Source organism: Cariama cristata, unplaced genomic scaffold (assembly GCF_000690535.1).
Source record: "Cariama cristata isolate BGI_N322 unplaced genomic scaffold, ASM69053v1 scaffold9201, whole genome shotgun sequence".
In the NCBI taxonomy this organism is placed as follows: Eukaryota; Metazoa; Chordata; class Aves; order Cariamiformes; family Cariamidae; genus Cariama; species Cariama cristata.
The window spans coordinates 58,637-80,791 of record NW_009598688.1 but is presented as its reverse complement, the minus strand read 5'-3'; the positions used below and the strand labels follow the sequence as shown (position 1 = coordinate 80,791).

Below are 22,155 nucleotides of genomic sequence, written 5' to 3'. Positions count from 1 at the left end.
AGCAGGAACAAGTGCCACGTGGATGGCAACTGTAAATCAGAAGCAGCTTCTACAAAGAAGTTGACATCGCTGCCTGCTTTGGAGGGACGGTATTGCTTGAATGATTGTTCCCTGAAGAAAGCTAATTTGAAAATAAAAATGCTTTTAGCTTAATCTATACAGAATTATGTTTTCCTTTCTGCCCTATATCAGTAAGTTACTGTGACTGTTGAGTAGATGAACCTAGAGCAAGGACACATTGCCATTAGTATGTCTGTTCTCTTTTGAATCACTTTCAAGTGCTAGACGTTGTTCTTCAACACATATGTTATCACCCCATTGCTAGGAGTAAGATTTCCCTTTTAAGATAGATATTTAAATTAAGTGCATAATAAGGTGGAAGAGCCAAGGAATCCTGGCTTTGCTGAAGTCCAGAGGAGTTTTACCATTAACTTCACTGAGCCTAACAATTAATCTTAAAACTGTAACGAAGTCTGGATGCCAAAAAGAAAAAAGGTAATTCAACACTTGGACTATTTTGGGGACTTGGGCTATTTTGGACTCTTTTCCTCAAGCAGAAAAAGACCTGGGGGTGCTGGTCGACAGCCGGCTGAATATGAGCCAGCAGTGTGCACAGGTAGCCAAGAAGGCCAATGGCGTCTTGGCTTCTATCAAGAATAGTGTGGCCAGCAGGACTAGGGCAGTGATCATCGCCCTGTACTCAGCACTGGTGAGACCGCACCTCGAATCCTGCGTTTGGTTCTGGGCCCTGCACTTCAAGAAAGACCCTGAGGTGCTGGAGCATGTCCAGAGAAGGGCAACGAAGCTGGTGAAGGGTCTGGAGCACAAGTCTGATGGGGAGCGGCTGAGGGAGCTGGGGTTGTTTAGTCTGGAGAAAAGGAGGCTGAAGGGAGACCTGATCGCTCTCTACAGTGGAGGTTGTAGCAAGGTGGAGATTGGCCTCTTCTCCCAGGCAACTATTGACAGGACAAGGGGGCATAGTCTGAAACTGTGCCAGGGGAAGTTCAGGCTAGAAATCAGGAGGCATTTCTTCACAGAAAGGGTTGTTAGGCATTGGAATGGGCTGCCCAGGGAGGTGGTGGAGTCACCATCCCTGGAGGTGTTAAAGAAAAGACTGGACGTGGCACTTAGTGCCATGGTCTAGTTGACATGGTGGTGTTAGGGCAAAGGTTGGACTCGATGATCCCAGAGATCGCTTCCAGCCTATTCAGTTCTGTGACCAACATGGTGCAGCAAGAGAGGTATTTCTAATATATATGGGTTCATTGAACCTTTCTGTATGTCTCTCTCATTATGTTTATCCATCACAAGCAAAGTTTCAAAAATCTTGTTTCCCAGCTTCGGTTCAGTGTCTGTATTGAATTGTCTCATGTAATTGTCTTCTCAAAAATAGATTAAATTTGTTCATCAATTTAAATTTTAGTCGAAGAAGTGCCAGTCATTTCATGGTAGTTATCAAACTTTGCCATTATTGTGATTTTACATTACTAAACATGTTTACACAAATGTGCTTTGGAATAAAATGCCCGAAAACAATAGCGTATGATTATAATTCATATAGCACTTTTTATCTTTGGAGTCCTTTGCAAACATTAACTAATTAAATTGTACAGGTCCCCTGTGTGTTCAAACCTTACACTTAGCCGCAGGTTAGTGACTTGCTCAAGGCCATGCAGCAAAGCAGAGGATGAGCTGGGATCAGGAACGTCTGCCTTCAAGTCCCATGCATAATCCACTACAATGTGTTGCTGCAGAGTGAAGCTTGAGTCATTAGTGGTTAGAAATGTGAAATGCATTTTATTGATAGGGAGGCAGACATTGTGTAATTGCTTGAAGAGCATGACACCGAAGAATGAATTATAAATAACATTATGCATTACTGCTACCGAGTTAGCAGTTTGTACACCTATTTGGCATCTGTTTCCCCAGTGATTCGTTATTCAGCTTTTTCGTTTTTTTCTTTCTAAATCAGCACAGAAAGCAGGGGCAGAGCTGTGTCCATTAAGAAATTCAGAGCTGTAGCAAATACTCATCATGCGGATTAGATAGCAGAACACTGCCAGAAAAAGCCGCAATAAAACTACCTCAGTGAACTGCTACCTTGACTTACTGATAAGAAAAAGAAAGAGCATTGTCCTCTGCTGTCACTTGAGCCAAAATTACTTCTTTTTTCATTATCTAGATCAGATAAGTTTTTATCTCCTTTTCCATAAGGCAGTTCCTGTGATTTTGTGACAGACAAACATGGAGCACAATTAAATCTTAATAGCAGTGCTTATACTGATTTATGGAAAAATGTTCGTGAGTCTTTAGATCAATGCAAGCAGAAACACAGAAAAAGTTGTGTAGGTCACAAGTATGTAAACTGCATGCAAAGGAGAGCACTATTAAAAGGGGAACACTGTTTAGCAGGACATAATTGAGTGGGCATGTGAATACAGGGATCTAAAAAAACCCCAAACCACCACATTTTTTCTGCCATTTTCGTTTTTCCTACACAATGGGAAAAGATTGTGCTAGGTTTTCACCTTTATTAGTTCATCCTCTTTCACTAGTAGTGACTCTACCGCAACCTCATTTCTCACAGCAAGTTCTTTTTAGACTGGAGATAAGGAGGAGTGAAAGGAAGTTCCTGAATGATGGATATGGAAGAGTTTTCTGTGCTGAGCCTGTGTGCCAAGGAGGGGTCATTCTCTGTGTGTATGTGGCTGAGAACATGAGTGTTACTATTTTGGATGCATCAAGAAAAGGATAATTGGAGCTTAAAGCTACCACACGTATGAAGTTACTCTAGCCAGAATGAAAGGAATTGGAGGCTGAAACAAGGAGTAAAGCCACGCAATGGTTGACCTAGTAGCATCTAATCCTGAGGTGTGTCAGAAGTAATGGTAGTCGCAAGTTTCAGAGTCAAGCCGAATACCTTCATCATTATAGCTGTGACAAATAAAAGATGTGTCAAGAATGAAGTTTGGGGTCATGGTTTTATTTATTTATTTACTTTTCCAGGATTTACTGAGTTGCCACAAGATACAGTGGTGCAAGGATATATGAAAACTGAGGCAGGCAGAAAATAAGAAAGAGACCAGGGTGGATCAGAGGAGGCAGCAGTGGCCAGACTACTCTTGCCTAGCATGTATTCCTAAGCTCAGGCAGTGTGGAACAGGCTGGCAGGTACTGAGCGCAGAGGCTGCCCTAAAAAGTGCTCTTCCTAAGGCCTGTCTGCAGTATCTGCTGCTGGCAGAAATCTCCAGCATTGCAAACAGAGCCTGAAAAATGAAATAACCTGGAAATGACCAGAAGCTGCCGGCAGGCACAAAAAGAAATATTTGCTTTTATATACTCGTTAAAAGTCAGCAGGAGTCTCAGTCTTGTCAACGTATCTCCCTCAATTATTTGCATTAAAAATACAATATTTAGCATAGGGCTGAGATACTGCGTGGTAAATCAGGGACACACAATTCTGTCAGATAGACATATCGCTTCACATAAAAGTCACTACAGTGTTTCTCTTAAGAGCTGATGGCCATTGCTGTTTCTGTGATCAGATGCTTATCAGGGCCAAAGAGTCAAACCATTTATAAATAAGTTCACAGGAGGAACTGGAATAATGACTGAAATCTTAGTCATAAAAGTTTCAAAAGCAGAGTAACAGGTTAATGTTGTATAATAAATTATTTGCTGAAAATTATTTACTCAGCTGAACAGATTGTTTCCCTTTGCACTCAATATTTCCACTTTCCGAACTACTTGCTGTCTGTATCACCACATAATTTCTGAGATTCTTAGCCACTACTAAAGCATAGTCCAAAAAAAAATGTGTTTTTCCCCTTGCTTGAGAAGAGCTACCAAGTACATGCAGTTCTGTGACAGGTGCATCTTTGTCAATATACTGCATGGCACAGAGGTACCGCTATCCCCACATGCTCGCAACACCCGTGAAATTCTGCAGGTTAACCCAGAACCAAGATGAACCATAACAGCACAGGCACTTGAGACGAAATGCAGATTGTCTGCTTTGGGGGAGGTCTGCTGGAGGCATTGTGAGGTTATAAAATAGGTGATGGGCTCCAGCAGTGTTTCAGAGCACCTACACAAGGAGTCAATGGTCCCCAGTACAGTCAATACAGAGTTAAATGCTCTGAAGTTCAACGGGCTGAGCAATCAGCTTGCTACAGCAACTCTGCTTACGTGCTAGGTACTTGGCTATGAGCCATCTCTGCTCTCTTTGGAGCTTGGGCTTCTGACCTGTAGTTAGTCATTAAAATACGATTTGGAAAAAAAAAAAAAAAACAGCTTATGTTCCCAACTTCACATTGTGGAAAATAAGAGATCAAGTACTTTGTTCTGAGCTTACCTATTTCTACCTGTTTTAAAACCCAGAGCATGCTGTCCTCTTCCTACCAGCCTTCCCCCTTTACAAATGTCCCTGCCAGCGGCAGCAGTGGTGCAGCCACCCATGTCTGGCATAAAACCTTGTGGTGAGAGCACGGACTCAGGAAGCCAGATACCTGTGTTTGCCAATTCTGGAATGCAAAGCTAGGATGCGAAAGATATCCAGGAGTGGTCCTACGACGACATCCTTTTCCTCTTCTTTTTCTTCTCACACTTGTGTTTTGGATTGGGAAATGACTTATTACAGATCCCTTTTATGCTGAATCCATGTTGGCAGGTGTGTTTTAGCCATTTTCGAAGCACGGATAAGGTTCAAACCCCAGAGGCAACGGTTGGGCATTTCTCCCCACAGTTTCTGTGTCAGAGCAGAGGCTGGGTGGGAGGCCACAGCCGTTTGGCTTTCAGGCCAAACAGAGAGGAACATAGTAAGTTTTCGGTGTCTGTGAGGTTGGTTGGAGGATGTCTGGGTGTCTTTCACTTCAGTGCCTGGATGCTGTAGGTTCTAACCAGAGTTTTAGTTGTCTGCTAAATTTCACGCTGACACCAATTTGGCATGCAAATACTTATCATCCTCAGCAACTGTATTTTTGCCTGCCCTATTGCTTAGTTGTTAAAGATGGACCTTTATGAAAAGAAGTGTACAAAATTTGGAGTCATGACTTCTGGGTAATGTTTTGCTGTTTGTATCAGCTGAAGGAATAAATATTTTTCCAATAAGACACAGAGATGATTATAAATTAATTGAGATGGGAGAGAACGGTCAATGTTATGGTTTCCCGTTGCCATTTTTCCAGTGCATATTGATTTCAGTTGAGGGCTAATGGAGTGGGGGAGATTTTATCCCAGTGCCCTTTGATTAGGTACTGATGGAACTGTGAAATAAAATCTGTACCTAGTGATATCATGGGACAGGTACCCGAGATATGTTTCTGAACGAGGAAGAGACTCTATATGGAGAGTGGAAAAAAACAGTGTCAGGCTGTGATAGTGCTACTAACTTGGACTTTGAAAAATTTTTACATCATTTTGTCATCTTGATAGCAGATTTCTGTCATTATCAAAAATATAACAAGTAGCAAAATGAAGCAAACGGTAAAGAAGACCAATATTTACTATACGCTTGAAGCAAGGAAATGTGAGAGGTTCAAAAGATGCAGTGCAAAAGATGCAGTGCAAAATCTTGGGAGAAAATAGATTATTTGTAAGTTTCCAAGGGCCAATGGAAAATGCAATTATATAAATCAAGAGGAGTTGCCTTGAAAATTTCCTTTTCACTTTCAACAATTACTGTGCCAACCTGGCCATTTTAATTGAGCCTTATAAAGGATCCAAAGTGTTTCTAGTGCAAATACATTTGACTGCTAGTGTGCTAGAACATTTTTATGATTCATGTTGTTATTCTAATATTTTTGCTAATTTCTTGGGCGTTGGCCTCAGACTAATTTCATGGTACATTTGAGGTCTCAGCCACAGAGAGAAGGACTGAAGGGGGTTATTCATGGACTTGGCTTTCTACAGATTTATTTTTTTTTTCCCTAACGTAGTGGAACTGTTTCCAAAAGCCGGCTCTATGATGCTTCTTTTTTGAGCATATGCAGTAGATCAGAATTTGTCAGTGAAAAGCAGCATTCCACATAGTCCAAATCCCAACAGGAGTTTATATAGCTATGACATTGTATATTTGTGTTGTTCAGTATTCCAAATAATATTCTAGAAGATTATCTATTTTCCCTGGAGTCTCAGTTTTAAGTAAAAAGCATTAAAGGCTAGGTTTTTCAGTGATGTGTTGGGAATACTTAAGGAGCAGAAATCTGGGACCGGACGTTCGCTCCAGCCTGTGTTTCCTTTTTGTGCAATGTCTGCCTGCTCTAGACTCTCATTAATGTTTTGCTCTTGGTCACTGATTATTTTTTAATAAGAAAATATGATCCACCATGATCCAGAATTACCACTAAGTGACACCTGGGCCCTTAAGCTTTGACTTTGCTCCTGTGCAAATTAATGGCAGAGCTCCTAATGACTTGGTTAGCATTAGTTGGGACTCTACAGAGCAATTCCAGTTGAAGAAGGAGTTTTAAGTGAATAGGAAAATCCTGAAGTCCCTTACACACTGAGCCTATGTGCTTACTTAGCAGTAAGTGTTCCTCAAGCTTGTCTAAGTCCCCTGCAATTGTTTGGGGTAACTTAAAATTCCTAATTGTCTGTGTTCAATTTCCAGAGAGAGCATGTGGGGCTGTGCCAGGTCAGCTGTTAACCCTTTTCGTTTTTTCAACTCCAGGTATGAAGCATTTTATTGTGTATTATATAATGTTTTGTTTTATTAACAAAGTCTAGTAGCAGTGCTTTTCAGCTTTCTTTCCCTCTTTATGTCATGGCTGGGGGATATGCGGGGCTGGGCAGGGTCCAAAGTTGATTTTTGCCATTGCTGTTTATATCTTGGGGCTGGGAGGGTGGTGGTGTGCATCATGGGAAAGCTGCAATTTTTTCTTTCCAAACCCCAATGACTAAAATACGAGAATAGAAAAAAGTATCCTGTCTGATATTTGATAATGCAGCTTAAAACGTTCAAAATAGTCTACTGAAATTGAGTAACACAGTTAATGTGAATCAATGTAGCTCATGGTATAATAGGTCATTGCCAGTTACCATGAAAGGGTTGACAGGCATAGCTGTAAAATGTAGGAAGAGGTCTTTGCGAACGTCTCCTTGCTTTTTTTTCAAGAAGGCCAAATTTTTAAAACCTTACTTGTGTAATGTGTCTAGTAGATGCCCTGCTTTAGAGTGCAGAGTTTATATACAAGTCCACTGGGGGGGTGACTGGGAGGTTTCAGCAAGCATTGGGATGCCGTAAGGTGTCTCAGGTTCACGTCACTTGCCCAAATAGAAATGATGTCATATGACAGAAGCGATGTACCAGCAGTGATAGGCTTCCTGTTTTTGTTGGATTTGTTGCTGTTGTTTTATTGGGTTTTAAAATAGTGTGCAATGAAATGTCCACTCTCAGTGTGCTTGCTTGCTGGTTTGTCCTCCCCCCTTCTTTTGTTTGTTTTGTGGGCCCCTGAAAAGATTCCTTTGGAGTTGTGTTCATCGTGTGACAAGTGTAGACCCATCAACTCACTGCTTTATAAGCTCTTCGTAATTTGTGGGCCCTCTATCTGTAGAGTACAGAAGGAAAAACATCATACATTCAGTATAAGCAAGTAAGTTGCAGCATAAATATAACTCTTCACATTTATAAGTAGATCTAAGCTTCATAATAAAGTTAAGGAGACAGCTTGTTTAAGAGCAATTACACTTTCAGATTACTAATGAGTAGTCAAATACAGAAATCATTCCTCTTATCTAGTCCTATCTCCAATTTGCAGTTAATTGCATTACAACTGGTGTATTTATATGAAAAATTTGCAGGATCTTATTACTCAAACATTTTCAAAGTAGCAGCAGCAACTTCTCTGTTAAAGCCCATAAAAAGCTTTTAATGTTTTCTTGGGTACAGAAATCTAACATTATTAACAGAATTTGAGAATTTGATGCATTGAGAAGATATGTTTGTTTTAAAAAAATCATTAGAATTTTCTTTGATCTGATTGAAATTATCAGTGCAACTTCAGAAATTATTCTGAAGAGCTTACTAGTCTCTCAAAATGTTGTGTTTCTAAAATAAAGTTGTATTTTAGATACAATTTTGGATACAGGCTCCTTTAGCCAAAATTAGCAATAATATTCTATATAATCACCAATTATATTTGCTTGTGTTCTACATGAGACATTTTCATGAAAGAGGCTTACATTGTCAATTTTTTGCTCTTTTTTTAATGTTGTCAATATTTTGCTCAAAAAACGGCTCATGGATTTATACGCAGAGTTTACACATACCATAACAATGAATATGAGATCCTACTAATGAGGTCCCCTGAACAACATGCATGGTTAGATGTAGATGAAGATGGCATAAGTCATTTCGCCTACCACTTCTGAACCACTGAAAGTTTGTTGGCTTTGACTAGAGTGAGATGAGACTGAAATGTGATATTTTGGCAAGCCAAATAGCTGCTAATAAAAACAGAAACTTGGAAGAGAGATATAGGGTCTTGTATGTATTTTTAAAATAAAGGACCAAATCGTTCAAGAAAGTCGCGTCTGTCAAACCTCGTTTAGGCCACATGGACCTATCTATAGAGTGAAAGGTGGAAATGAGATCAATGAGATGAATGTTTAAGTCTGTGTATCGTTTGAAAGTATGAATTCTTACAGTGCACTTAAAACTGCTGACACTGCTAGGAGTATTCATCACAGCTGGTCTGGCTTCTTGGAGTATGGAGCTATTGCAGTTTAGGAACAGTAACTGCTTGTCAGAAGTGAATTCTGCTGCAATTAAATACAGCTATGTGACTGTATATATTTCATTTGAATGAAATTTCATGCATGCCCAGTTTTGTTTTTTTTTTTCAATTACTAAAGTTATCTTTTTTCACTAAATTTCAAGAAAGTTATTCTTCCATAAAATTACACTTACAATTATGGTATTTTATTTATGAAAGTACAGAAAAATTCTTAGATACTTGATTTTCTTTATCGTGATGGGGGAACAGAATGAATCACAAAGTCTTGAAGAAACATTTTTGGCAGGCTCCTTTCCCCTTTTTTATTGGGCTCATGAAATCTACTAAAGACTGTAAGTTTTACTCAAAACTGATTCCAAATGAATGTTCTGCATCTGCTGACCTCTGTGGATGGCCACAGGCTGGGACTGTTGCTCCCATTCATACATGTCTAACTGTTCTTCTTCTGTAAAATGTTCAGCATTTTGTCCATACTGCCTCCCCTGATCCAGAAGTGCCCTGAACCACCATTCAAAGTGGTATTATGAGTGAGTTTCAGATGTTGGCGAACACAACGTGCCTCTTCATCCTCAGTGTCTTGCAGATGGTACTGCTTTTGGTCTCGTGTGATTTACCTCGTTCTTCTTCGTAACACCTCGTTCCACAGCCTTGGCCAGATGGGAGATGCTTGGCAGCTGGAGGACCCAGATGCCAAATTCTGGAATATAGCTTTCCTGCGTTGGCATGTGGGTTCATGGCTGGCTTCTTGGCTTGCACCTCTACTAGCTTGGCTAGCTGTCTAGCTAGCAGTTGTAGCACTGCCTCTGGGGCTATGTTACGGTCAAGCTGCTATGGAGTTGGATGACTTTCCTGATCTGAAGTACCCTGCCGGACACCATTTTCAGCTTAGTTTGCTTTAACTCTCCACTATTCAAAGATGAACATTTGCACTGTTCTGTTTTATTCCTGCCATTTGTAAGACTAACTCGAAGCAGTAGTTCTTATTTGTCACCAGTTCAAAAAGAAAATAAGCATTGCAGAGTACACTGTTTCACTTGTTAGGGTTCCTATTGGGTCAGTGGGAATGTAAGGCCCAAGTCTGTACTTGCAATTCATCTCTGGGACCGAATTGTAACTGCAGAGCACAGGCTTAAAAAATATATATTTCTTATGTCTAAACTTTGATTGCTTTCAACTGCGAGTGAATCTAGCCTCTGTCAAACAGAAAAAAAATACACATGTGGGGAAACAATCTGGATAATTTTTAAAGAAAAAGGATAAAGAATGATGATGATGATGATAATAAATAGGACATTACTGATAATAATTAAGAGCACTGCCAAAAGAAATTGCTTGATTTTCTCTTTGCCGGATTTGGAATGTCTTCATTACATACTTTAGTTTTACCTCAGGTTTTTGGTTTTTTTTTTTCGTAAATGACATAATGAAAAATTAATGCATCTAGGATAGCTGCAGCATTTGAACTTATTCCCTAGTCGATGCCCTTTCCTCCATGCAGCTCAGTGCATAAATGTTACTTTCGGTTGGAAAAACTGCAAAATCAGATGGTCCCTTAGACTCCATATACTTACAGTAAAGTACAGATTAGTCATACCTGCTATGAAATTTTCATTCACTCAGCTGTAGTGAGAGTACGTTGTGCTACACTGGAAGCAGTGGTATCTCTATTACACACTCACAAAACTTTTTTAACACTTGAGTAAATAGCACTTGTGCCTCACTTGGACATGGACACAGACTTCTGCCTGCATGTTAAGATTAAGCATTGCAGTGTGATCTGATCTCTGAGGAAAAGCACCTGAATTCCCCATTATAATCACTGGTGAGAGTTGCATGTCTCAGAAGACCCTACCCATCTAGTTTAGGTGTATACCCCACTTTGCTGACAGCTTAGGGAATGTAAGTACTTCCATAGGAATACAGCCCAGTTGCACTAGGTAAGTTGTTATGGACTATATAGAGAACTAGTAGGAGATAAAAGCATCTGTTTCTCTCAGAGGCAGTCCACATAGCCCATTCTGGGTGATAATGGAGCAGAGATGATTCTTTTCAAAAACAAGCTGACAGCAGCAACAGCAATATTCCCACCTTTGCAGGAGAGCTAGCTTGTCAACAAAGTGGGAGACCTGAGGTTTAGGTTCTCAACACAAGCATCACAGGGGTGTTTTAATCATTGAGATCCTTGGCACAGGCCTAATCAGATGAGATACGTGGAGAGCAGTGCAGTCTCTCATCTCCCTTCTTGCTGAATATGGGCCATTGTGTAGACAGGAACACAGAAGTCATGAGATGGGAAGGAGAGTGGCTAAGCAGAGCCTGAATCCTACCTCAGCATGAACAGAACTGGGACTGTAGGCACCATTCCTTGGAGCAACATTAGGCCAGAAACAGCCATGGATACCAAGATAGAGTTTTCACCGTTCCTCTCTCAGAGCTGAACGTCCAGATATCTAATATGGAGCCAGGATCCTCCTTTTCTGCCCAACCTTTTAGCCTCATGGTTCTTGCATTCCTGGTTGCAAGGTAGCCTTGCTTGCATGGACACTCATGCAGAAGACCTGGAGTCCTTATAGCCGGGTTATTCTTGGGGTGATGAAGATGCTGAATTAACCTTCTGTCTGAGAAGGACCTACAACCAAAGTCTCTCCTTCCCTAGGTGAAGCCTTCCCTGATGGCAAGGCTACAATACAATACCTTTCCAGTGACACCACCATCAAAACTCTGCCAGCCTTTTGGGGCTTCATCACAATCCATAGGCAAAGTTCAGGACATTGCCCTGCCTTTAATTAAAAGATGTGCAGCTGCCAGAACGAGTGTGTGTGAACGTGGGCCTTGTGGTTGGTACCCAAAGAAGCTCCAGCTTAACAGTGAAGGACCTCGTGAGTTTAGGGACCTGCTGGGTAGGACTGTTCATGAGACAGCGGGTGGGAATGTGGTCATGGACTTGGAATGCTTTTGGGTGCCTGCCTCCCAAATCAGGGTTTCAGCATGCCGGTTTCCACACTTCTCCATGTATTTCACTTTCCAAACTGTATTTTCTCCTTTGAAATGAGCAAGCTTTCATTGCTTTTTAATGTAGTAGAATTAAAGATGTTACTCCATTATCTAGAGTGTTCTTTTTCCCTCTTTACCTGTTTCTGCCATTTGCCTATCAAAGGGTGGGTCTGGCTGTTCTTAATTTTTACATCTTAGCCGTAGTTTCTGCCCCATGAAAGAAATTCTTGTCACTTTCTGTATCCCAGTGGCTTTGGAAATCATATATAAGGTAGAGCAAATTATTTTTTTTTTTAAAAAAAAGCGACAATGATTGTTGTCCCTTATGCATTCTCTTCAAGTAGAGAAACAATGTGTGCTATTAAAAAAAGGAAAATAAACAACTGCAAAGATATTTTTCCCTTCCCTTGCACCTCCAGTACATTCTGTAACCCAGTTACTGTAATTGTTTTTAAACTTTTTTAAACATGCATACTGTCAAGATCTTGCGGTAAAACAAGTGTTTCTCGCAAGGCCAATGTGACCGCAAGGGATAAAAAAAGATGATAGAGCAAACAGAATATCCCATGTTTTGTTTATCAGTGTCTTTTTTTTGCCTAATGGCAGATACTTGGAGAGAGAATCTGTTTACTTCAATGAAAGACCAGCTTAGAGTTTGCTGATTCCCAGGGCAAAAAGAAACCGTAGTTTCCAACTTGCAAGCTATTCAGTGTGTGTGATGAGCTGAAGTCATTTGTGGATTTGTATGTTGCATTTCGACGTGATTAAATGTTTTAAGTCTATTGATTTCATGCTGGGGATTAATGATGCTGAATGAAAGAGCATCAAGGAATAAAACGTGTTTACATGGCCGATTAAAATACCTTAAAAAAGGAGCCAGAGTACCTATTATTGGATGGGAATGAGATAAGAGCAGCGTAGGACCAATCGTGCGTTCTGCATTGAAAGGAAAATGAATTAACTTCTTTAGGCATAGAAAGAAGAAAAGCAAAGATTTGATAAGGATTGACTGTACTTTTCTGAATGCTTAACACTTGTGTTTGACTTGTTATTTTGGAAGAGGGGATTAAACAGGTTTCATTATCAGTTACCGCAGGTCTATTTTACTGAATCAATCAAAGCATGATGCTTAGCTGCTTGGGATTAATAACACGATTTTTTAACTGGAGAACTTGCTGGTAACAGCATGTTAATAAGGGACAAGACCCAGAGATAGTCAGTGCAACTGGGGACATGAGAAACAGTAAAGATGGTATTTGCTGCTTTGAATTTGCATAATACTTCTAGATCTGTTTGCCTTAGCATATTAACTCAAAAACATAGCATTATCTTAAAATGTTCATAGTGCTAATTGGTTTGTCTCTGCTCTCTGAAAATGTTCCTAATGGCTGTCTAGATTCATGGGTCATATCTGGATTTGCAGTTAGGTGTCACATTCTGTTTACCAAGATAATAGTAGATGAAGATGGAAAATACCTATTTCCTCGTTAAATTCATCCTGTTGAAAGCACGATATAGGCTCTTCCAATAGTAGTAAACTGTTAGTACCCCTGATGTTAGCCAGAATGCCAGGGAGAGAATTTATTTGTACTATATCTGTGGAGAAGGATGCCTTAATGATCAAGTTAGCATGTGAAATACTTGATGCACATGAAATACTCCCTGCTGAGCTAGGGAGAAGTGTAAACGTGCAATCTAATACAGCTGAGTAAATATCTGATGGGACCAGCTCATGCACACATTTGTTTTCTCTCTGCTGATGCTCTGATCTGGATTAGCATATGTGAGGTGAATTCAGCAGTCTGATACACACTACAATTCATTTGTCTCAGAAGGGGTTGAATGATTATCCTGGGTTTGGGGCAGTGGAGAGGGGTTGGCAATGTGTGGTTATTTTTTTTTTTCCCCCCATTTTCACTGCTTAATGCAAGACCTGAAGCCCTTAGTTACAGAACAAAGTGTTTGAGCAGTAACAGAGCTTGTGCAAACCCAGGAGAAGAGTAATGACTGTTCCTCGGAAGCTTCCTGCCTCAGTGCAGGTGCAGGAATCAGGAGGGCCTGAATAATTCATAAGGTGCAAATTAGCCCCAGCTTGCTCCCACTGCTTGAATTTTGCTTCTGCTTACTTACCTAGTTGCTAGAAAGAACAGAAATAAAGGAAGCTTGGGAAACTAGGGAGGGCAAGGCAAAAAGTGTTACAGTTTAAAGGCCAGAGTCACAGAGACTGCTGAATACTGGGTGTGTTTCAAGGCTTGGTGCTTATTGAGGAATTGGGCTGTGCATTGATTATTCATGAAGTATTTTCTCTGGAAGAAGTAAGCTCTGGGGACTCATTCCATTGCTCTCGGAGAGGGAAAAAACTTCCTTTTAAGAATTAGGTTTTTCCTGCTTTTATTGTTATTGTTTCTAAAAATTATTGGTTAAAAACATCTTAAGATCTCATTTAAAGCCCATTAAGCTATTTGAGAGAGTATGCTTTTATGGTGTCACTGAACTCTAGGGTCCAGAGAAATTTTATGAGAAATTTTGGATGTTAGGATGGTTACTGCTTCAGGGACATGTGGATTCCAAGAGCTTGTATGAAACTAGTTATATCTGGAAATGCAGTGTGTAATTAGCTTGTATTTTTATCATTTAAAAGGCAGCATTCCTCTCTTTTAAACACTGTTAGTGATGGTTAACTTTTCTGTTGGGTTACTTAGCTGCTTTTCTGCCCAGAAGGACGAAATGAGAGGCGAATGGAGCTTAATCCTTCTGCTGCACAACATTGCAGCTCACCCAAATATCAAGTAAAAGGTTTTGCTGAGCACTGTTGTTATGGGAGAAGGGAATTCCTGACACAGATCTTTGTTCCTGTGTTGCCGCGCAGTGTGGAGAGGAGCCGGTCTGAAAAAGGCAGATTGTTTCTGCTGCGTACCTGAATATCCCTTTGACATCTCTCCTGGGGGAGATGGAAACATCCGACATCCCCAGCAGGAGCAGGAACAAGGTCGTTAGTTCTCCCTGTCGGCAGGTGTTCCTATGGAGAAAAACCCTCCTAATGTTTTTGCTGCACTGCATATGAAAAGAGAAGAACAGCAGGAGAAAAGCTTTTTTTTAGTGGTTTTCGGGGGTTTCTGGGTTTTGGGTTGTTTTTTTTTCAACTTATACCCCTTCTTTCTCCGTTCTCTTCTACCCTACCCCCTCTTGGCTCCCACGTGCAGCAGCTAGATCACGTTTCCATCGTCTGTTTTTGTATTTCCCTCATTTGGGTGACTGGAATAGGAGCTGGCTCTCATTTCTAGCTGATTCTGTCATTTCCGCTAGGCCCCAGCTTGGGCGAGGGCCAAGACCAACAGGTGATCCTTGTAGCTCCAAAACAGCAGGAAGGAGGCTGTGCGCGTAGGAGACAGTGCACCAGAGGGGCTGCCTGGCCCCGCTCCATCTTTCTGTATAATTAACGCCCCCCTCCCCACCCCCCCCATACCGAGCAGAAAATCTGTGCAGAACAGCTCAGCAGCAGCAGCCGTTGTACTGAAAACGTTAATAAAGAGACCTGGAAGAATATTGGCTCTACAAGCGCAGAAGTGCAGTCTGTCTTGGAGAGAAGCCGCGGTTGGTCTTTTATAGGAACAGGGGCAAAATTGTATTAGCTACTGAAAAGTAATATGCACTCTGTCAACCATTGCAGGAGAATAAGCATTTCCATTAAAAAAAAAGCTCATGGGCTTTCTTATTTGTATAGGAACTAGTTTGGAATGAGGTGATAATTTGGTTAAGCTTTTCAAGAGGTAACTTGTGAAGTCACGTGGAAGTTATTTGGGCAGAGTGAGCTCTGGGCAGAAAGGGCCATCTCGAGCTGTAGAGCTGGAGGCAGCTGGTGCTGGAGCCATGCAGGCTCTGCGTTCTCTGGGTGTCTGCGCCATGGAGGCATGACTGCGGGGCTTCTCAGGGGTAATTTTTAGAACACATGAAAAACTTCCAGGAATCCTCAAGACAGCCTCAAAGAATATTTTTTCAGAGGAAACTCCTAAAGGGTTGGGTTTTTGGGTTTTTTTTTTAATGAAAACAAAGTTCTATTTAGGAGATGACAGTGGTTTAACAAAACCAGTTTCAAAACATATCTCTAAGGCTTAGGTTAACCCCTTGACGTATATCATAATGTGAGATAATTTGTCCCTGGAAACCCTAACTGCATGTTTTAAGATAGACACTTGGTAGCCTTAATCCTGTGCAAAATAGATGATATCTCAAATGCTTTCTGCTCGGTACACATGGAAGCCAAATTTCTTGTCCTACCTGTAGAGTCAGCGCTAGTGGTTTAAAAACTAGGGGATGTACATAGACAAGGTATAAATTTTCAGTATGCACTTCCACAGGGAGCTGGGCGCTCTCTCAATGCGCCACAGCACATCTCCACAGCAAGGGTAGGCTCCCGGGAGAAGTGAACTGGGAAACCTCGATCAGCTCCAACGGTGACGATGAGGTGTTGCAGCAGATCCACACAACAGCAAGCATTCCCCCTGCCTGACTGTTCCTGCTATATGCAAACCAGAAATGCAAACAGCAATGAGAGTAAACTCGGTTATGAAACATCAACCTATTTAGTAATGCTTCTAGCAGCTAGCCGTCTGCAAACCTTTTAATTAAGCCAGCAGTCGTTTCTCTTGTGCATTGTTCTACAGTTTGTCAGCTATCTGAAGGGGGAGGAAGCGCCCTAGTGGGGACACTTTGCGTCTCAGGGGTACGTCGTGTGTGGAAACCTGTAGGTGATCCAAGACCTGAACTGGCAGCGGATTGTTCATGAATACCCACTTTACTTCCTTTGGATGTGTCTCCCCATGCTAAATGGTGCACCGATGGACACTAGCATCTCCGTATTTTTTTCCCTTGTGCCTCTTCCTTCCTCAGTGCTGGTTTACTGTCTTTGCACACTTCCAAAACCTCTGGTGTATGAGGCTATTAGCAGGGACTGAAGTGTTTCCATCCAAACATTCTGAATTTTTCTCTTCTGTCCTCTGTATCTTGTGAGACTGTCCTAATCCCTACATTTGCAGTGGGGTCCTGAACAAATCTGAATAGTCCTTCTGGCAGGCTGTGCTGTCCCTCTTGCTTCCCCTTGGGTTAAAGGACTAGTGGGAATGCCTTCTTTCTCAGATGCTCACCACTGGCTCCAGTGACCGCTATAAACCCCCCCAGGCATGGCAGGATGAAGCGGAAGCTTTTATCTGTAGAGTGGTCAGGGTGAGCCCAGTCACTCCGTTTGATCAGGAGGCAGCAGTACTAGTTGGGGAGGCTGGGGAGCAAGCAGGAATACTTCCCGCCTGTGTTGGCTCACTGCAGCCCAGTCCAGGCAAAAACCCTCCCAAGAGTACTGCAGGAGGGAGAAAAGCATCCTTGGGCGGCCCCCAGAAAGTCAAGTTTTCCAGTGCATTTGGCAGGCAGCCTGGAGCAGATCCATTCCTTATGCCAGCCCCGCGGAGCGCTGCCCCTCGCGGTTCTCCCTCCTGCTGCAGCACATACCTTACTATTATTAATAGTCCGAAGGTGCCAACAGCATGCTTTGTTCTGGACGGTATGCCGTTGCCCAGAGAGCAGGGAACTGTGTGGCAATTGTTTTTGTACTGGTAGATGGATTTGGTAGCGACCGCTGTAGTTTTTCCTGGTCTTTTTTTTTTTAATGCACCTTCCTCTCTTCTGCCTCGCCCCTGGGCTGTCCCCAATGCACTCAGCAGATGAAGGATGCTGTAATCCCTCTGACAGAAGAGAGGGAAGTGCTGTCGGGACATGGCAGTGTGGGGAAGCAGCAGGCTCACACACCATCATAACATTTCAGAGGGAATAGGTCAGCTATAGCGAGTGGGCTGCACAGTGCCCTAAACAGTGAGCCCTAAAAATCAAATGAAGAGTGAGCAAGAGAAACAAGTCAGTTGCAAGTTGTTCTAACTTGTGCTGCAAGCATGCAGAGTCCCACAGTGTGGTTTGTTGGTGCGTTATGTAGTGTGTAGGGAGGTGAGCTGCTCCTGTGCATTTGGCCTGGTGCATCTTGGCCCAAAATCACGGACTTTATCGTGCCATCACTGTGAAATCTGTGAAAGCTTCAAAATCTGTGGCTGCTGTTTGTTGAACCATAAATCCTTAATAGTCACATTTACTTTGGAACTGACAAAACTTTCAAATATATCTGCTTTCAGGTTACAAAACCTAAGCAAAAAAAGATGCAGATTAACATGCGAGCAAATGGCACTTTTGGAAAAAACAGTGGATTTGGAAAGCGTGCTAACAAAATACCCAGTCACGGGGATTCCTCTGAACTCAGTGTGGAATAAGAATAGGCAGTGTGCACTGAACCTCATGTCCCCCAGATTAGAAACTGTTTAATGTTATTCCTGTAACCTGTATACTTCCTCTTGTTACACCACCTCCTCCTGTTTTTCCACCCGGTGTAGTTCTACTGTTTCACCAAGTATTAGCTCATTGAGGCACATAGTTTGTCTTTTTAACTACTTTGTGAAGTACCTAGTGCTCTTTTGGGTGCCATAGAAGTAGTAATAATAATAATAATAATTTGCCAGGTGTACTGTGTCAAGTTGTTCTTGCATTGTTTGTTGCGCAGACGCAAAGTAAGGGTGACTGGTGAATGCTGATAACTCGTCTGTAAGGTAAACCTCTAACACAGGGAGGGAAATGGTCTGGTTTATTTATGAATACACTCAGAAACAATGTCTGTCTTCCAGTATACCCGTGCTTTTTTCGGATAGCACATTTTACTTGGATGCAGTATCGCCAAAGGTCAATAATGATCAGGGCTAAATTGCTTACAACGCAAAGGTAATGAAACGTTCTCATTACACCACTCGTCATTTTCATTGATAATTCAATGTTGTTTAACTTTTCACTGGTTTCTCCATTACAAATGTGGCAGTGAGACAGCCAGGCTGAGCCATCTGCTGTTGGTGCTTGAAAGGTACAAAAAGGCACCGCAAAGAAAATTGATTGACTGCAGTTGACCGTATTAGGGAGAGACCTTATTTGAACCAGCAGTAACTGGAGGGAAGTGTAAACTGGCTTTAATGCTCTAGCAGACCTCTGAATATTAAGGATGTGCACAGCAGTTGGGAGGACACATTCAGAGTCCGGTCATGTTTGGGATCACATCCCCTCGGCTTTCTCCTTGTTGCTGTGGTTGTTTGCAGCCGAGGGGAATTCTCTAGCTTTTGGACTTAGTGTTAGATATGTAATTGGGTGGAGAATTAATGTAAACTTAAAAATAATTCAGTTTCACAGTCATTATACTCCTTAGCTTTAAATTACTTAGCTTTGTGTCTCTCGTGTCTCCCAAAAGCCCTGCTGTTACCGATCGTCTGACTCTCTTTATTAGCTTATATTTTTCCCTAAAAGCAAGGCCTCATGTACAGTGTAATTATCCAGCAGTGCCGATTAACTGCATAATTCTCTTTTCTGTAAAACTGCTGTGTAAATTACTTTTCATTTCATAAAAATGACTCGTCAGGCAATTTTGTGGAGGGTTTTTTGTTGTTTTTTTCTTCTATTAGGTTCCCCTTTCCCAGCCATCCTCTCCATCACTGTGTCAGGGTAGTATCGTTAAATACTGTTGTGTATGATTTTGGTGCAAGCACTAAGCCCTACAGTGATTTCAGTTGAGAAAATCAGTTGTTTCCATGGTATTGTTACTTCTGCCACCAGACGTGATAAGCAAAAGTTGCTAAGATACCCTGCTCTTAGAGTAGGGATGTTTTAAGAAAACACTGTCTTAAAAACAAGATCAAGGAGACTTGTTCGATTGAGCTAGCTGTTGACATCTCCACCAATTCTCAACTTTTCAGACTACCCATTGCTGCTTCCAGTATGCTTCAGTCACCTCAGCAGCCTACATATCCTATTCTTTTTTACTGTTGTTCCTTCCCCATTTGCCTCAGCAATGGCTCCTCACCCTTCCTCTAGCCTCTCACACCGAGACCAAGAAGCCTACCCACCACCTTCCTGAGCCCTTAGATATTTCTTCATACTCCCTACACCTGACACCTGCTTCCTGGGCTAGATGATAGTGAGAAGATGGCATGTCCTTATGGGACTATAAAACACTCTTGAATAGGAAATGGTAGTATGCTGACCAGCTTGTCATCTGGATTCAACCTGAACAAAACAATGGACAATGTACAGCGAAGAGCCGTGCCTTGTTGGACTGAAGGACAGCCTGGATATTGCAAATTGAACCTTTTCCTTTCTGATAAGCGTGATTCCTTGGGTCTGCCATTTTTAACGCCATCATTTGTTGCACGTGCCATGTGTTTGTAAACGCCCCAAGCAATGTGCGAGTTTGGAGGTCATCCTAGTCCTGCTGGCATCAGAACTAGCCTACCTACTCCTCCGATGTGGAAGTCCTTCACTAAAACTGGCATTTGGTTTCAAAAGGACATCTTTCACTAGTGTATGTGTAGAAACAACTGACCAAAGTCTAAAATCCTTCTTACTGAGTTGGTCCAAGCGGACCCAGTAACCTGGCTAGTGTTTACCAAAAGAGCAGAAAAACAAGGCTAGTATAGAGTGATTCTTCCTCTGTGATACCTATGTCCCCTTGCTCTATCCATCTACTTTATAGCCTAAAAAAATCAGTAGTTTATGCACCTTCAGCCTCTGAGGCTATTTCTTGACCTTAATGTTTAATATCCATATATGGCCCTGCCCTTTGTGAACTTGTCTAATCCTCCTTTGAGCCCGTTCATTCTCTTGGCAGCTGCAGTGTGCAGGGGCAATGAGTTCCAAGTATGTGTTACATGAAAAAAAAAATTCTTCCCTCTGTTCAGTTTAAGCCTCCAGTTCTTAGAAAAAATAGCGAATAATCACTTCCTGTCATTACATTCTTGGACGCGCAGAGCTCTACTATCTCCCTTCAGTTGTCTCACAAATTTGGCATTCCCAGGGTAACGTGGTTGTGGGCCAACTGTCAAAGATGTGGCTGAAATAATTTTCATGGGGAGAGTTTTCACTCTGTGCTCTCTTCTTGAGATCCAATTAATCCTAGATCTACCATCATTTGAATCTGTTACTAAGAATAGGATAAATTAAAGAAGCACGCTTCCCGTGAACTATTCTATCACTCTTTACATTCAGAACATCACTACAAATCATTTCTCATGGCACAAATAGTTGCAAAGCGTAAAACTGCTGAAATGCCAGTCATTTAGTTGCTCTCACTACTTGCTTCTTAGTTGGTAGCTTGTTCAACCCTCTGTTTTTTTAACTATGACAAAATGATGCTTGTTTCTCTTCTGCTGCTTGAGCTATTGGCATATCCATGTAGAGCTCCTCATTTCTGCAGTGCCAGGAAGAACTAGGATTACTGTACCAATTGTTCTAATTATTTTCAAATTCCTCTCTCTGGCTTGCATTTCTGGGGCTAATTTGTTGTCTTTTTACATTGTTTTATGTCTTTTTGTTTGTTTTTTTAATCCCATGCACCTGTGCTTTTAAACTGTATGTCCTTTCGCTAATGTTCCATGTGCTGTTGTGAGTTACAGCAATGAGCAGATGGAGTCAGATGAATAAGTATCTTTTACAATTTAAAAAAAAGTTGATTTATTGTGTCTAAAAATGCAAATGTGTATTTTGCATTACATATTTTCCTGAGTTTTGGACTTTAACTACTTGTGTTAAAAATGATCCTGATACAGTCATTTTCCTGGTTCTTCTAGTCTCAGTGACCTTAACAACCAGTATTTTGTTGACACATGGCTTGGCAAATAAAGGCTGAAATAGTAAATGGACTATCCTCTTTGATGTGTTTCATAACTGTTTTCCATCAGGCATTTGCAATACTGTTTTTAAATGTTTGAGTATACTCAAAGTCGTTAGAAATCTATTACGTGTGTCTGACTTTGAAGGGAGAGAAGTAACCACTTCAATACACTCCTCCCTCTGCCCTCAATTCCACTGCAACATTGTGACTGATAATATTTTCCTCCTATTAATTAGTTTTATTATCACAGCATAGAGATCACTGTCTTCAAATCTCCATAGGCCTTCGACTAGAGTGGCTGTTGATACTGAGGACACATTTTTGCAGGGTGTTAGAGGCCATTATTGTTCAGAGCACCATAAACCCTATGTTTTCCCCTGCCGTGTTTCAGTACACCGCTGTACTGCAGAAGGGATTTGCATCAGTATGTGTACTAAAGATTTGCTCTACATTAGCAGTCCCTTTGGATAACTGGGAGAAAAAGACACAAACGTGTTGTTTTGCAGCAAGGATCTGCTTAATTGTAACAGAGATAGAGCTGTAAACCATGCTAAGTCAAAAAGGTCACAGCTTCTGTGAAAAGTTTCTCTATTAATAGTCTATAAGTATTTTGTTTCTGCCAAGCTAGTGCTTAGAACCAAATTAGTCCCTCATTACAAGTCTGATGATACATTAAAGTCAAGGGTG

The 22,155-nt window shown here is 41.4% G+C and overlaps 1 protein-coding gene across 1 annotated transcript in view; it reads left to right on the top strand.

The window, feature by feature from the left end:
- Window positions 1-22,155, top strand: part of LOC104168712 (Krueppel-like factor 12) — a gene marked incomplete at its 5' end in the record, with an annotated part of 72,786 nt that overhangs the window by 7,689 nt on the left and 42,942 nt on the right. The window contains one exon of the mRNA XM_009709392.1: window positions 6,611-6,670. Within this exon, the coding sequence (XP_009707694.1) occupies window positions 6,611-6,670 (60 nt within the window). The remainder of the gene's footprint in view (window positions 1-6,610; window positions 6,671-22,155) is intronic.